This window comes from Filicampus tigris, chromosome 17 (genome assembly GCF_054856515.1).
Source record: "Filicampus tigris isolate MCC_2025a chromosome 17, RoL_Ftig_1.0, whole genome shotgun sequence".
Lineage (NCBI taxonomy): Eukaryota > Metazoa > Chordata > Actinopteri > Syngnathiformes > Syngnathidae > Filicampus > Filicampus tigris.
In genome coordinates this window covers 18,107,174-18,120,415 of record NC_141233.1, presented here as the reverse complement: position 1 = coordinate 18,120,415, position 13,242 = coordinate 18,107,174, and the positions used below count along the sequence as shown (strand labels likewise).

Sequence of the window (13,242 nt, the reverse complement as noted above, 5' to 3'; positions counted from 1 at the left end):
CGGACGTCATTTCCGCGCGTTACATTCCACCCTCAATAAAACACTTGATATTCATGTCACTCGCCACAGGAATGATGCAGCCGGTTTCCTCCGAACTCCAAATGTGTGCTTTTTGACTGCATCTCTGAGCTTGTTTACCTCCGCTTGCGTATTTGCGGTGGGTCGCGCGCCAAACAACGCACTTTTCGCATACAAGCACTTCCTGCACTACAAAGACCAGGATTCCTTGCGGTTGAACGTGCGCAAAGTGTCTCGAGCGTGTCTGCGCGCCGGCACTATCTTTGCCTTTTTTTCTCCATCCACCTCTTAGCAGTAATGCTAAGTACAGCATCTTATGCTTTTTATTTTTACTGTATTTTCGTTTTTATACACCGAGCATTTTGATGTAAATTTCGACTTTAACGGTGAAATCCGACCTTCGCGGAAGTTCAGGTTACATCGCCAGCGTACGAACGGAACTCGTTCGTAAATTGAGGACTTCCTCTAATCACCGATCAAAAATAGCAGCCTCCTAACCCTAACACTCGTATCAAAAATAGCAACCCCCTAACCCTAAGACTTGAGGGGCGGAAGCTCATAAACCCCCAACTGTGTCTGGTGCTTGACAAATAGTCCCTGCACCCCCACCCGCCATCACCTCCATGCCTTGTCCGTACGGAAAGGCGGCGTCACGAAGCAGAGGGAGGGCGGGGAGGTTCTCGCCGGAGGAGGAGGAGGAGGAGGAGGAGGAGGAGGAGGAGGAGGAGGAGGAGCAGCAGCAGGAGTGGCGGGGTGGCGGTGGGGGGAAGCTCGTCCGCGCCTCCTCATCTTCAGCCTCGCCGAGCGCAGCACGACGCGGGGGTGGCTCGCTGACGTGCCCGCTCCAGGAGGAAGATGCGTACCTGCAAATATCGAATGCTGAAATCCATTTCGTTCGTTTGGACCATCTTGTTGTTTCATCGGAATCTAAACGTGTCTAGCATGGGCGTATCGTTTTCTTTGGCGGATTCTGAGGAATGAAGGGTTCATAGAAAAAGGTGAGTTTCGCAGCTTTTGCGTGGAAGCTTTCGAAGCTCCTCTTTCAACCGCGCTCAAGTTGGCTCCACGTCGCCCCAGGACATACATGTCACGTTCGTTGCGTGTAACCCCCCCCCCCCCCCCCCAAAAAAAAAGAAAAGGAAAAGAAAATGAAAAAAAAAAGCCTGTCTGAGTGTATAAGAGAGAAAGAAAAAACAACAACAATCTTGCTTTTGTTTTGATGTTGCGACGTTTGCAAAGCGACAGCTTGTCCTGCATGGCCTGGATGTGCCACCTGTGCACGGAGAGCTTTCGCCAGGTGACAAACAAGCAATTGTGACGCATCAGATTTGGGCAACTTCTTTGGCTTTTGCCTGGGAGGATGACATTCCGGCGAAAGGTGTAACCGATCTGAAAACGCGCGCCACCTACTGGTGGAGAAGAAGCAATTGCCAGGCTTCCGAGTCAAGTGTTTCCTGCATGTGAAAAAGAGGTGCAAGGGCACAACCCGAATGTGAAGCTTTACAATTGCTTGTTTTTCACCAGTAGGCAACTTTTTTTTCTGTTGGTAGATCTCCGACTGGCATAAATGTTGTTTTCACAGGCAAACCCCCCCAAATGTGAAGCTGCACACTTGTTTGTTTTTCACTCCTAGAAATCTGTGTGTGTTTTTCTTTCTCCTGCATGGTGGACCAATCTAGTTTTCAAAGGCAGAAAATGTTGACAACTGTTGGTTTTCACCAGTAAGGAACTTTGCTGCTTTTTTTTTTCCTCCCTGCGGGTCGATGTGGAACGAGTCAAAACGACATTTTGACAGGCAAAAGCCCCTAACGTGAGGTTTGACGATTGCATGTTTTTGACGGCTAAACAGCAATCCGGTTTCCTGGTCCTAAGCGGCGTGGTTTTTCTTTCTAGTCGTTGACCGTTTTCTGCGTGTCTTTGTGTAGCTCCGCATGAGGCCAAAGCGTCCCGCCGGCGTCTGAGGCGGAAGAATTTGGCAGCCCGAGGCCGTCTCGAAGGCGCCGCCAGCATCAAGCGTCCGAATGGCTGAAGAATGCGCTCCTTGGGCGCCTGGCATCCGTCCGAGCGGGAGGCAATGAACGGGTGTCGGCGTCTGAAAGACAGCGCGTGGCATGCGGACGCTCCAGCGGCTGCGTCGGAGGACGCTCCGGCTTCCCGGACTTGATTGACATTGATGGATGTCCTTTAAGACATCGCAGCCCGTCCCCGCCATGGTGATGTCCCAGGGCACGTCCACCTTCCTGGCCTGCTTCGCCGGCTTCTGGTTGCTTTGGGCCCTGGTGGTCACGCTGTGCTGTTTGTGCGGCGTCCTGCGGCGTCGCCTCAAGCGGCGCGGCCCGACGGAGCGCCGTTTCGGGACGGCCGACGGGCCGGGATGTCCGGCCGCCCCGGACTTTGCGCTAGCGTCCCCGCCGCCCGCGACGATGCCGCCCCGGCAGCGGATGGCGCGGAACACGCCGCCGCCCTTCTCGCCGCCGCCCTTCTCGCCGCCGCCCTTCTCGCCGCCGCCCTTCTCGCCGCCGCCCTTCACGCCGCCGCCCGTTCCACTTCAGGTTTCTTCTCATCGCTTGCCGGAAGCCAGCAGGGTCGGCGTGCCGGGTAAGTGGTTAGAATTGGCTCCTCGACATGCCAAATGGTTACCAGCTACTGGCAAAAGCCATTATGGAGCTTGCCAATTGTATGTTTTTCACCTGCGACGGCTCTCCAATTTGAGACCTCTTGCTTGACTACATGTTGGTGACACCCAAAACCCAAATCGGAATATCCGACATCCTCGCCTCCTTCGCCTGAATGTACTTTTCTGCCTTCCTGGCCTCTTTGCATCCTTCCGTCCCGCCTCAGACGTGCTTTTTCTTTTGCATCGTTCCATGCAACTATTTGTGCCTTCCTTCCTTCCTTTTGAAAATCCACTTTCTTTCCTCAGTCAGGACCTTTCATGCTTTATGGGATGCACGAACCTTACAAATGGCAAGTCAAATAGAGAATTAAGACCAAAGTTAAAAGAAAAAACAAAGGAGGGGAGCAGCCATAAATAAGAAAAGCAGAAAAGAAGCGAGAAGCGAGGCGGCGGCGCCGGAGCGGGACTGACGAAGAGGCTCGGGTATCCGGGCAGCGCGAAGACTCAAAGGGAAGAAGCGGCCCAAGCCGAGCCAACAGGACCTTTTAACCGCTCGCTCTGGACAATTTGGGCCTGACCTTTTTTTTTTTTTTCTTTGCTATTGTACTCAACCGACGAGCTGCTGGCAATGTGGTCTTGACAGGCAAAACACAAATCTGAGGATTTCACAACGGCTTGTTTTTCCACCTGTCGATAGCCGTCTGGGTTTCACGTCGGTTACGCCTAAAACGGCAAGAGAAAACTGTGGTCTTAGCATGTCGGCGGCAAAAGCCAAATGATTCAAATTTGAAGTTCCACAATTGATTGTTTTTCACTCCTAGACATTTGTGCTTTTCATGCTGGTTACGCGTCTAGCCAGTGTAAGCGTAGGCTAATATGGGTGAGCGGCAAATACGACGCTTGGCAATTGCTTGCTGGTCCCTCACCTCTCCAGTTGATCACTTGAACTAGCGCAAATGTAGTTTTTGTGGGCAAAATCTGAAGCTTCACAATTGCAAAAATAATCGCGCGGCACCATTTAGAAAAGCCCAATTCAAGCGCCTCATAAAGCGCGTAGCATGAAGTGAAAAGCCCAGAAAGGATCCCTTGGGTGCTCACGACTTCCTGGTTTGTTCCAGAAGCAGACGTGGCGGACAACCCGCCCTGTTACGAGGAGGCGCTGCTCATGGAGGATCTTCCGCCGCCCTACGCCCAAGTCCTGGGTGGCGGCTACTCCAAATCCGCCGCGCCCCCGCTCCTCCGGGACCACCGGGAGCCCAGCCCAGAGAGCCGCAAGGCCGGGCCCAGAGAGCCGCAAGGCCGGGCCGCCACTCCCTTCTCCTCCCTCATCCGCTTGCCTTCGTCGCAACGCCGGGACTCGCCGGGCCGCCTGCTCACCAAAGCCGACTTGAAGCCGTTCAACCCGTACGAGTCGGTGGCGCCGGGCGTCGCCACGGCGCCGATGCCCCGCCGCCACGCCGGGACCCAGATCGGGCGGGCGCGGGGACTCCGGGTGGGCGGCTCCGGGCGGATTGGGGGCCACGGTTCGCGAGGACCCGCCGCGTCGCCCCCGTCGGGACGGAGCACCGCCGTCTAGGAGAGAGCTTCTCAAACTTTGGCGGGTCCAGGGACCTCTCACAAGGGAGAAATGAGGAATTTAAGCTTTGTAATTGCCGATACATGCCAATACGATACAAGCAAGCATTTGTTTTCTACAAAGGCTATTGTTTCTATACTGAATTGGACAACCGAAAAATAAAGGCACAAACCGGTGGTGCCAAATGACAACCGCGGCCAAGGTATTTTCACACGGCAAAACTTCACCATATGAATTGGACTTGTTACATTTTTTTTTTCTTGGGGTGGGGCGTTGCGGATGCCGCATCTCCCTCCCCTTTTTTCAGTATATATATTGGGGGAGGATTTGAGATTCGTTTCTCAGGGCGCCACAGTACCTGGAGGAAGTATTACACTCCAAAACTGTAAAAGGCCCAGATTTCATTGCAGCCCTAAATGACAACTGGTGGGAGTTAGCCCACTCGCGTTCTCAATGAGTCGCATGCTGCTTCACCGAGACATTGCTGTGTTCAAACACATTCTCAGAGGAATACTATTATTACACGCTCATCCATCTTTTCAAGAGTGTAAGAGGATGTGTTGCCTGGCAACCTGCTCGGCGGCCTCATTTACCAGTGGAGCGCGCGTGCTCATTTTGGGATGGCCGTCGCCATGTCATTATAGTAACACACAGTATACATATGCATACTTAAACATATACATATAATATATACACACACACACACACACACACACACACACACACACACACACACACACACCCACACACACATCGTGTGTGTTGTCAGGGCAACAGCCATTACAAAACAAGCATATCCGCTGGCCTAAAAAGTCAACAAATTCCAAGAAAATGAAAGCCAGGTTGCACCTTAGAAAACAATTTTAATTTGAATGCATCGGTGGACATTTTCAAGAACAGATAGTGACAAATGGAAAAGATGACATCTAACTGTATGCTGTGTTTCTTATATGTTAAGTCGATTACGGTAAGACCAGAGTCAAACAGCCGTCCGTCCGTCCGTCCGTCCGTCCAGGATGGCATGAAAACTAGCAGCAGCTTCAACCGTTCAAAATGGAGGAAACCGAGAGCGACAAGTGTGCGCGTGATTAAAGGCAACTTCTGAGGAAAGCAGAAGCAGTATCAATTCCAATTCTCATTTAATGACGTCATTTTAAGGCTTCTCATTGCTCTCAAAAGCATTTTCATTCATGACCAGATTTGAATACGCTAAAAATTGCAAAAGTCCAAATGATGTTTTTCTTTTGAATCGTTGGAGGGAAAGCTCCTAAAATGAAGGAAAAAAGAAATGGTCGCATGAATAGAGTAAATGACATGACAAAAAGCATTTGATTGTGATCAAATTCGAATTCCCACACACATGTAATTTCATCAAGATGTTTTTGGCAAATAACGGAACATTGGCTCTGTCTACTATTCGAAAATTGCAATTACAACTTTTCCCCCTTTAAAAAAGAAAAACATCATCGCAATACTGTTTTTTCACATGGCAACCTTCTTCACATAACATTAGGATTCATTCTTCTACGAAACCTTCTCTCATAAGATTACAACTTTTGTCATTGCATTATAAAGGCAACTTTGTAAAAATCCGATTTTTTGCCCTCCTCAATTTTTCAACTTTTGCCGTATTTTGAACTTGTTTTATCTTGTAATACAACAACTTTTCCTCTCATAATACCGCAAACCCTGCAATCAAATCTTTTGCAATTTTACAAATCAATTAAAAAACAAACTAAACCAGCAAAGTCAAAGTTGCATCCTAAGGAACAGACATGGACGTGAGCGTCACAATGAGCCAAATGATGTCACGCACGCACACGTTGTATTATTGTCAGTAAGATGATTATTATTATTATTATTGCCTAGGAGTTTACATTTCCTACAAGGAATATACAGCAAAAAAAGAGAGACTAGAACAATGTTGTTGCCCGTACTGAAAAAGGGCCCCGAATGCCTATTTTAGCACACTTTGGTTTTTGACGCTCTCTGTCTGCATGAACATATATATATATATATATATATATATATTTATATTTCCTCCAAAAGTATTGGTGCCACACGGAAAACACAATTATGTGGAAAATGCACATTGTCTTGATATCGACTCTTTGATTTGTTCAAACCAAATGATCACTTTAGCATCAAAATATTACAATTATATATTTGTCTTTTTTTTCTTTTCCAATCGCCAAATTAACATTTATTTTCTCAATATTACAAGTTCATATTGTAATATAATTTTTAAAAAATGACACTAGGGTTCGGTTTCTCCAGATTAGTCTCCCGCACATCAAAGTAAGTGTACGCACGATCTAGACCTCCATTTTTTATTTCAATTTTTTGAAACAGTCAACCCATTTAACGCTGTGATCAAATCAACATGTCCAAACTATTTTATTCATGACAGTGCAACATGTTCATTGCTTTTGAAAGGAAAACTCTTAAAAACCTGGAAAAATATCTACAGTAGAATCATCAGGATGTTTTTTTTTGTTGTTGTTTTTTTTTTTTTTTTTTTTTTTTTGGTGCGTCTGTAAATACATAAAAAAACCGGGGCAAAAATGCACAATTTAGTCAGACGCTGCTAAAAGAGAAAAGTGCACCGAAAACTGAATTGAGACACTTAATCTTGCATTCGGACGCGGCAAAAAAACCCAACAAAACTGTCAATTAATAAGCTATTCTGCTCTCGATGCGGTAAATAACTATTCAGCCTCTGGGACGACTAAGCACAAGATTAAGCGACTCGGACAAAACGAGAAGAAAGGCAGCTGAAGACGATTTATTCAATATCAAATAAATGCTCAAACGTCAGTATTGTGAAGCGCGAGGTGATATTGAGCCAGTTGAATTTGATTATGTCACTAGTTGTACTAGTAGCGGGCCGTTTTCAACTAGTGTGCCACACAGTTGCCGTGCTAGTGTGGCAAAGTTGTTCGACTAACGAGCACATCGTCACTTGACTTGAGGTCCATGTACCCTCGTTGACAATTCAACAACTGTGTCTTACTAGTCATACTTGAGGATATTTCTGCACACCAGATGGACAAGGCTGGCACACGAGTAGGACGCGTTACATGGCAAAACCGCGCATGCTTGACGTCGGCTTGCTGCTAGTACAACTAGTGAATTGGTAGATGTTTCTGTTCCGTTTTTTTTTTGGAACTATTTCTTCTTCTCTCTTCATCAAATACAGCGACTGCAAGGAGGCAGTGACTGCACAAGAGCGGGGGCGGAAGAGCCGGCCTCCGTTTAACATCTGTATTATGTTTTTGTAAATTGGATTGACAGCTGACAGCTGAGCTGGGTGTGCACGAGTGCATCGAATGATAAAAAGCGTACAAGTAGACGGACCAAATCTATTGGAGCGTTTATTTGACATCCACAAGAAGATGTGATCGCCAGCCAGCCGAAAGTAGGGAGTCATTTTTCTTGGGGGGAACTGTCTTACTGCTGAGGACAAAGGGTGTACCTGCACTAGTACATGACTATTGAATAAATGCTGAAACGGCTCATTCGGCACGCTCGGGAGATCGACTGTCATGTTCTTCCACCGCTTGGTGACATTTCTCAACACTAGTAGGCGTGCTGCTGTACTACTGGTAGGGTCCGGCGGGCTACTAGTGTGCGACACATGCCTAGTGGTCGCTCGGGCCTAGTAGTTTTGCTCGTGCGGCGCGGCTTTAATTGCACACCGATAAGCCCGGGGTAATACGACAAGTGGTAAAAAGGTTACTAGTATGCAATGGTCGCGCTTTCAACGGCGTCTACTCCTAGCCCTGGATAGCGAATAAACGCTCAAACCACTTTCCGTAGAAGTGAGCTAGCTCAATAACATCCTGGTTATTACGTCTGCATAGCAAAGAAAAAAAAAAAAAAAAAAGAAATAAATAAAGAAACAAAAGCACACACGCAAAAAAAATCTTACAGCGAAACCCCCGCTCGTTCGGCTACTGTTATTGTTTCCTTCAGAAAAAGATACACAAGTCATTTTCATTCCGGACTTTTTCGTTTGCCTTCGTTGCATTTTACTTGTACGTTTTCGTAGAAAAATGGGTTTCTTTTTACGAAGCGCACTTGCTCACTGGCGGCTTTCCGGCGTCCGATCGGCCGGCCGGCCGGCTAGTCGTCGTCCTCGTCGTCCGCCGGGGGGTCGGCGTCCCAGCACGTGATGTCAATCTCTACAAACGACCAGAGCGGATGCGACGTTAGCAATCGGGGGGGGGGGGGGGGGGGGGGGGGGGCGCTCGAGCCAATCGCAAGGCCCGAGAAAGCGGCTGCCGGAAAAGGCACAAGCGAGAAAAAACCCCCAAGTAATATTGCAAAAAACAAACAAAGTCAAGAAAAAACAACTTTTGAAGTGGTTGTGTTCCAGATCATTAGCTGTGGAATCAATCCCCAGACCGCCGGGTGGCACTAGAGCACCGCACTAGAATGGCCATGGCTGTTTTAGCCAATCCCAACAAAGACTTTTTTCCTCTCCCCCCAGAAAAGGCAATAGCAAGAAGGCCCGATCACAAAATGCAACGTAACATGGCGTTGTTGTTTCTGGAAAAGGCAGACTGACCTGGCGGCTTGTTATAAAGGACAGGTGCGGCTTTTGCCAAGCCCTCCTCCGATTGGCCGAATTCGTCCTCCTGCGATTGGCTGAAGTAGCCCTCGCTTGCCTGCGGGCGGGGACACAAGCCAGGATGTAAAAACGTGAAGGCGGCACAAGGCCCGCCTCTGCCCAAAGTCACGTCACACGAGGAGCGGGCGCTAAATGCTGCGCCGCTCCAGTCCTGCGGATGGCGCTAATGGCCACGGGGAAATGACAACTCGCCGCCGGTTTTCAAGTTCAGCTGTTTTCCATTTTACGACTTTAGTGCCTTCCAATGGCGATTTCTCCTCACTTTCGGTGCATCGTTGAATAACTTTAATAATAATAATAATAATAATAATGTATTCAGCATTTTTTTTCAAAACAATGTGAATTTGTTCTGGCAATATTCTGCTTTTTTCCCCTCCCCTTCAACTACTCTCACCAAATGACTTCATTCTCTCAATCTGACAACTCTTCAGTCAGGAAAAGTTGCATCCCAGTACCCTCTTTTGACTTTGATATTAGCAACGTGTTCTATTTTTCTTGCAGACAAATTGAGGCTTACTATTCCTACAATGTTGACAACATGAGCATTTTTTTCTGCCAAACTTCTTCATTGTAACATTTTGACTGTAGTCCCGCAAATGACTTTTGTTCCCTTGTAAAATCAAATCTTTTTGCCTCGCAAGGTCGGATCTATTTTCTCGCGAGACTTCATTCTCTTCTTAGTCCAACTTTTTTCCTCACAATGTCGGCACTTTTTTTCGGAACGAAACTTTTGTGTAAAATCCAACAAAACGTCCACTTGACTGTCATGATCCCGTTAAGCTCCGACTTGATTGTTGCAAGATTGACCGTATTCTTGGGAAATTCCCTTTGTTCTTTTTGGGGCAAAATATTTGATTTGATTTTCCCCCACAAAATGGTAGCATCCCTCCCCCGTGCAAAGTGACCGCTTTCTTTCACTTTTTCCGGGCTTTTGCGCATGACGACGATCCACACCTGAGTGGCTTCCTTCATCAGCATCTCCCCGTTGGTCATGAGCGTCTGGCCGCCGTCGCCGGCGGCGCGCTGCAAGGCGTGCTGGTAGCTGAGCGTCATCCGCTCCGCCGAGGCCTTCGCGTCCACCGGGCCGGCCTCGGCCGCCGGGCGCACGCCGTCGCCCTCGTCGTCCTCGTCCTCGTCCTCGTCGTCCCAGCTGAGGAGCGGCCCGAGCTCGCCGGCCGGCCGGAGCTCGCCGGCCGGCTCGGCCGGGGGCGCGTCGTCCGCCGGGTCGCGGGGGGGCTGGGCCGGGGGGGCGGCGCCCGGCAGGCCGTCCGTAGCCGGCTCCCGCGCGGAGAAGTCGGCGGGCTGGCGGGCCCGGGGGGCCACGCTCTGCACGGGCCTGGAGGCGCCGCACTCCTGGACCGCAGCTTTCCGCTCCTGCTTTGCCTCTAAGGGACAAAGCAGATGCCAAAGATGCAGACGGTTTCCAGAGCAACCGTCCAGTGCACAATATTTGGCCTCCGATTGCAATACTTTGGGCGGATGTCGTCAATGTCAATATTGATGATGAGGAATACTTTTGTCAAGAAATGTAGTCTGATTCCCTTCCAAAGTCATTTCCTGACTCCATCAAGTGCGTTCATGTCGTGCAAATTGGCCAAGGCGCGACTCACCGCGGTCAAGCGCGCAACGGCGCGCCACGTGGCCGTCCTCCTCCACCATTTGGGGGACGGGCGACACGCCGGCCACGTCGCGCTCCCCGCCGGCCACGTCGCGCTCCCCGCCGGCCACGTCGCGCTCCCCGCCGGCCACGTCGCGCGCCCCGCCGGCCACGTCGCGCTCCCCGCCGGCCACGTCGCGCGCCCCGCCGGCCACGTCGCGCGCCCCGCCGGCTCGCTCGTCCTCGCCGCCGCCGTCGTCGTCCCCTAGGGGCACACAAAGCGACATCGCAAAAGCTTCAATCAAAACGCGGAATGGAAGGCTCGACTCCAACCCCGACACCAACCCCATCAAACACTAAGAAAAGCTTTTTCGTTGCGTACCCTTCCCAAGCGACACGACCATTCCATCATATCCGAGCCGTCCGGAGTCAATCGCGTACGCGCTAAATGCGACACACTCACAGGTAAGCAAAGCTGCATAGCGTGCGTGCGTGCGTGACAGACAGCGTTTGTGCAAGATGCGATTCAAAGCGGCTGCTTTGGTGACTTTGGAAGAGTTGCACATGAAATCTTGGGAGAAAGGGAAGCGCTCGATGGGCTTTGCGTCTGGAGAGTCTTTTGGCCAGGCTAAAACTTTGGCTCGTGATCCTCTCCCACTTGAGATTTTCACAGCTGTCTGCCCAGGCGGCGGGCAAAACCCAAACGGGCCACACCGGAAGCCTCACAATGCTCCTTTTTCGGCCGTCACCTCGGCGACACCCCGCCGTTGGGCCGGCCCGAGTCGGGGATCACCTACCGGCGGCGCGCTGCGTCCGAGCGGGTGGCGCGCCGGCGCGCTGGGGCGACGCGCCCCTGGGCGGGGGGGTCGAACTGGGGCTGCTGGGACTGTGCTGCTGCCTCAAGAAGGGGCTGTCCAAGCGGCCTGGGGGTGGGGGGGTGGGGGGTGTAGGTGGAGGGGTGACACACAGCCAACAGAAAGCACGCACGCACGCACGCACGGGTGACCAAGACAACAAGCAACACAACCCAAGAAGAAAGACCACACGAGAAGGGAAAAAAAACAAATGTTGGGGGTTAAATGGAGAGAAAGGAAAGAGAAAAGAAAACGAGGTTAGTGCGCTTGCACAGTGCAGACTGCAGGCAAGAAATCAACGCCGCCCCTTCTTCTTCTTTTGGCTCAATAGACCCCCCCCAAAAAAACAACCAACAAAACAAAAATCTCCCAGCAAGCATGAAGTGCAGTGTAAAAAACAAAAAAGGAAAGGAAGCTTGGCCACATGACAAGCTGTTGTCATAGAAAGGCATTTTTCGCAGGGAGATCACATCCCCGCACGCACGCACGCACGCACGCACCCTGCACATGGACCGATCAGACAAGCCGTGCCATCACCTCAAGTTGAGACGAAGACAAAACGCGACAAAAATTTGCCCGTTGACCTGTCGACTCAAATTGAAAAGGCGCCGGACGGAAAAGCTCGCCGGCGTTCGGCAAAGGTCGCGGGCCGGCAGTGGGCTCGGGCCGGGCGGGGCGGGGCGGGGCCAAGCCACTTACCGGCCCGGTGGACGGCCACGGGCGAGGCGTCCACGCTGATGGTCAGGGCTCGTTCCTTCTGCTTGAAGAACTCGCGGGGGTTTCCCGATCGCCGAGCGATGATGGCCTTCGCCTCCTGAACATGTAAGCGGGATGGACAAGTGCATTTTAATTGCATGCTTGGTGGCGCAATAACAAAACAAAGAAACAACCCCCCCCCCATAAAAAAAAACCCTAAAGTGTGAATGGAGAGATAGAGAGTTGGAGCATACCTCCACTTCAGACTCCTTCTTGTCCAGGCCGAGGTCGTCGATGCTCAGCTCCGCCGGCTGCCAAAGTCACAATTGGATGGATTTAGCTTGCGCTTCATCAAGTGGCGCGCGACCGTCGGCCACGTCGGCCACGTCGGCCACGTCGGCCACGTCGGCCACGTCGGCCACGTCGGCCCCGTCGGCCCCGTCGGCCCCGTCGGCCCCGTCGGCCACGTCGGCCCCCGGCTGTCCGACTGCCAGACTTTGTTGTGACCGCCCGAAGCTTGCGTTGGTTTGCCGCGCTACCCGTCTTGATTCGGAGGCGCTTCCGAGCGCACGAGGCGGCGACGCGCCCGGCCGGGCGTGCGCTTCTTCTGCCGACTCGGACTCGTCGACGGCGGCGACGTCCTTCTGTGCTAGCGCTCATGAGGCTCTCGGGTGAGCTGGAGCCCATCCCGGCTCAATTGGGGCGGGAAAATGGACGGCCTTCAAAGCCGCCCGCGCGCCGCCAGGCCTCCGCGCTCACATTTACACTCTTGAAAAATGTGGCCTCCAGTCAAACACGCGTCTTTTGGCGCACCGGTTTCCTTCGACGATGCTTTGGCGTCAGTGTTGCGCGCGCCGGAAGGATTGCTTTGACTCTCGCAAACTTGCATCCGCCCCTTTTCTACGGCGCTCGCAACGCGAGGCGGCCTGGGACGGCCCGGCCGACTTTGAGCCAGAGAAGCGGGCAGCGCGGCGCGGCGCGTCCGGACCAGCGAGCGTCGACGGCCACGGGCAACTCGCGGCCTCCGACGGAGCCGAGCGACGCCAGCCGGACGCGGCAAGCCGACGTCGCGTTGACTTTCTTGGCTGAGGTTGAAATGGAAGGCGAGCGCGGAGCAGCCCGCGCGCTCGGGCGTCCGCAGAATCGGCTTGACTTACTAAGACGGTGTGACTCCGCAAGCCGCCTTTGGCCGCCGCCGCCTCCTCCTCCTCCTCCTCCTCTTGGATCTTCTTCCTGAGCGCGCGCGCGCAG

The 13,242-nt window shown here is 51.9% G+C and overlaps 2 protein-coding genes across 11 annotated transcripts in view; one reads left to right on the top strand and one right to left on the bottom strand.

The window, feature by feature from the left end:
• Positions 1 to 746: 746 nt before the first annotated feature.
• On the top strand, positions 747 to 4,988 carry prr7 (proline rich 7 (synaptic)). 2 transcript variants are annotated; one of them, XM_086057218.1, is made up of 3 exons: positions 747 to 1,016; positions 1,944 to 2,616; positions 3,757 to 4,988. In XM_086057218.1, the coding sequence occupies exons 2-3, from the start codon at positions 2,196 to 2,198 to the stop codon at positions 4,209 to 4,211; spliced, it is 876 nt and encodes a 291-aa protein (XP_085913344.1). In that variant the 5' UTR covers positions 747 to 1,016; positions 1,944 to 2,195; the 3' UTR covers positions 4,212 to 4,988. The 2 variants fall into 2 exon arrangements, with proteins under 2 accessions (XP_085913344.1, XP_085913342.1); XM_086057216.1 differs by having other exon boundaries at positions 3,754 to 4,988.
• Positions 4,989 to 5,054: 66 nt separating this feature from the next.
• dbn1 (drebrin 1) overlaps positions 5,055 to 13,242 on the bottom strand; it is a 37,635-nt gene continuing 29,447 nt past the window's right edge. For 3 of the 9 annotated variants that reach the window (XM_086057195.1, XM_086057197.1, XM_086057201.1), the window contains 8 exons: positions 13,149 to 13,224; positions 12,246 to 12,302; positions 11,995 to 12,115; positions 11,239 to 11,364; positions 10,455 to 10,706; positions 9,799 to 10,229; positions 8,782 to 8,881; positions 7,573 to 8,395 (listed from right to left, as the gene is read on the bottom strand). In XM_086057195.1, coding sequence (XP_085913321.1) covers positions 8,337 to 8,395; positions 8,782 to 8,881; positions 9,799 to 10,229; positions 10,455 to 10,706; positions 11,239 to 11,364; positions 11,995 to 12,115; positions 12,246 to 12,302; positions 13,149 to 13,224 — 1,222 coding nt within the window. In that variant the 3' untranslated portion in view covers positions 7,573 to 8,336. Of the gene's footprint in view, positions 5,479 to 7,572; positions 8,396 to 8,781; positions 8,882 to 9,798; positions 10,230 to 10,454; positions 10,707 to 11,238; positions 11,365 to 11,994; positions 12,116 to 12,245; positions 12,303 to 13,148; positions 13,225 to 13,242 lie in introns of those variants that run through there. The other 6 variants (XM_086057196.1, XM_086057198.1, XM_086057199.1 and 3 more) reach the window with 6 other exon arrangements.

What these genes read in the sequence shown, in the direction of transcription:
- prr7 (XM_086057216.1), top strand. Translation starts at nt 2,196, where the DNA reads ATGTCCTTTAAGACATCGCAGCCCGTCCCCGCCATGGTGATGTCCCAG. An exon ending in CAGCAGGGTCGGCGTGCCGG is followed by an intron (nt 2,617 to 3,753) that starts GTAAGTGGTTAG and finishes GGTTTGTTCCAG; the next exon opens with AAGCAGACGTGGCGGACAAC.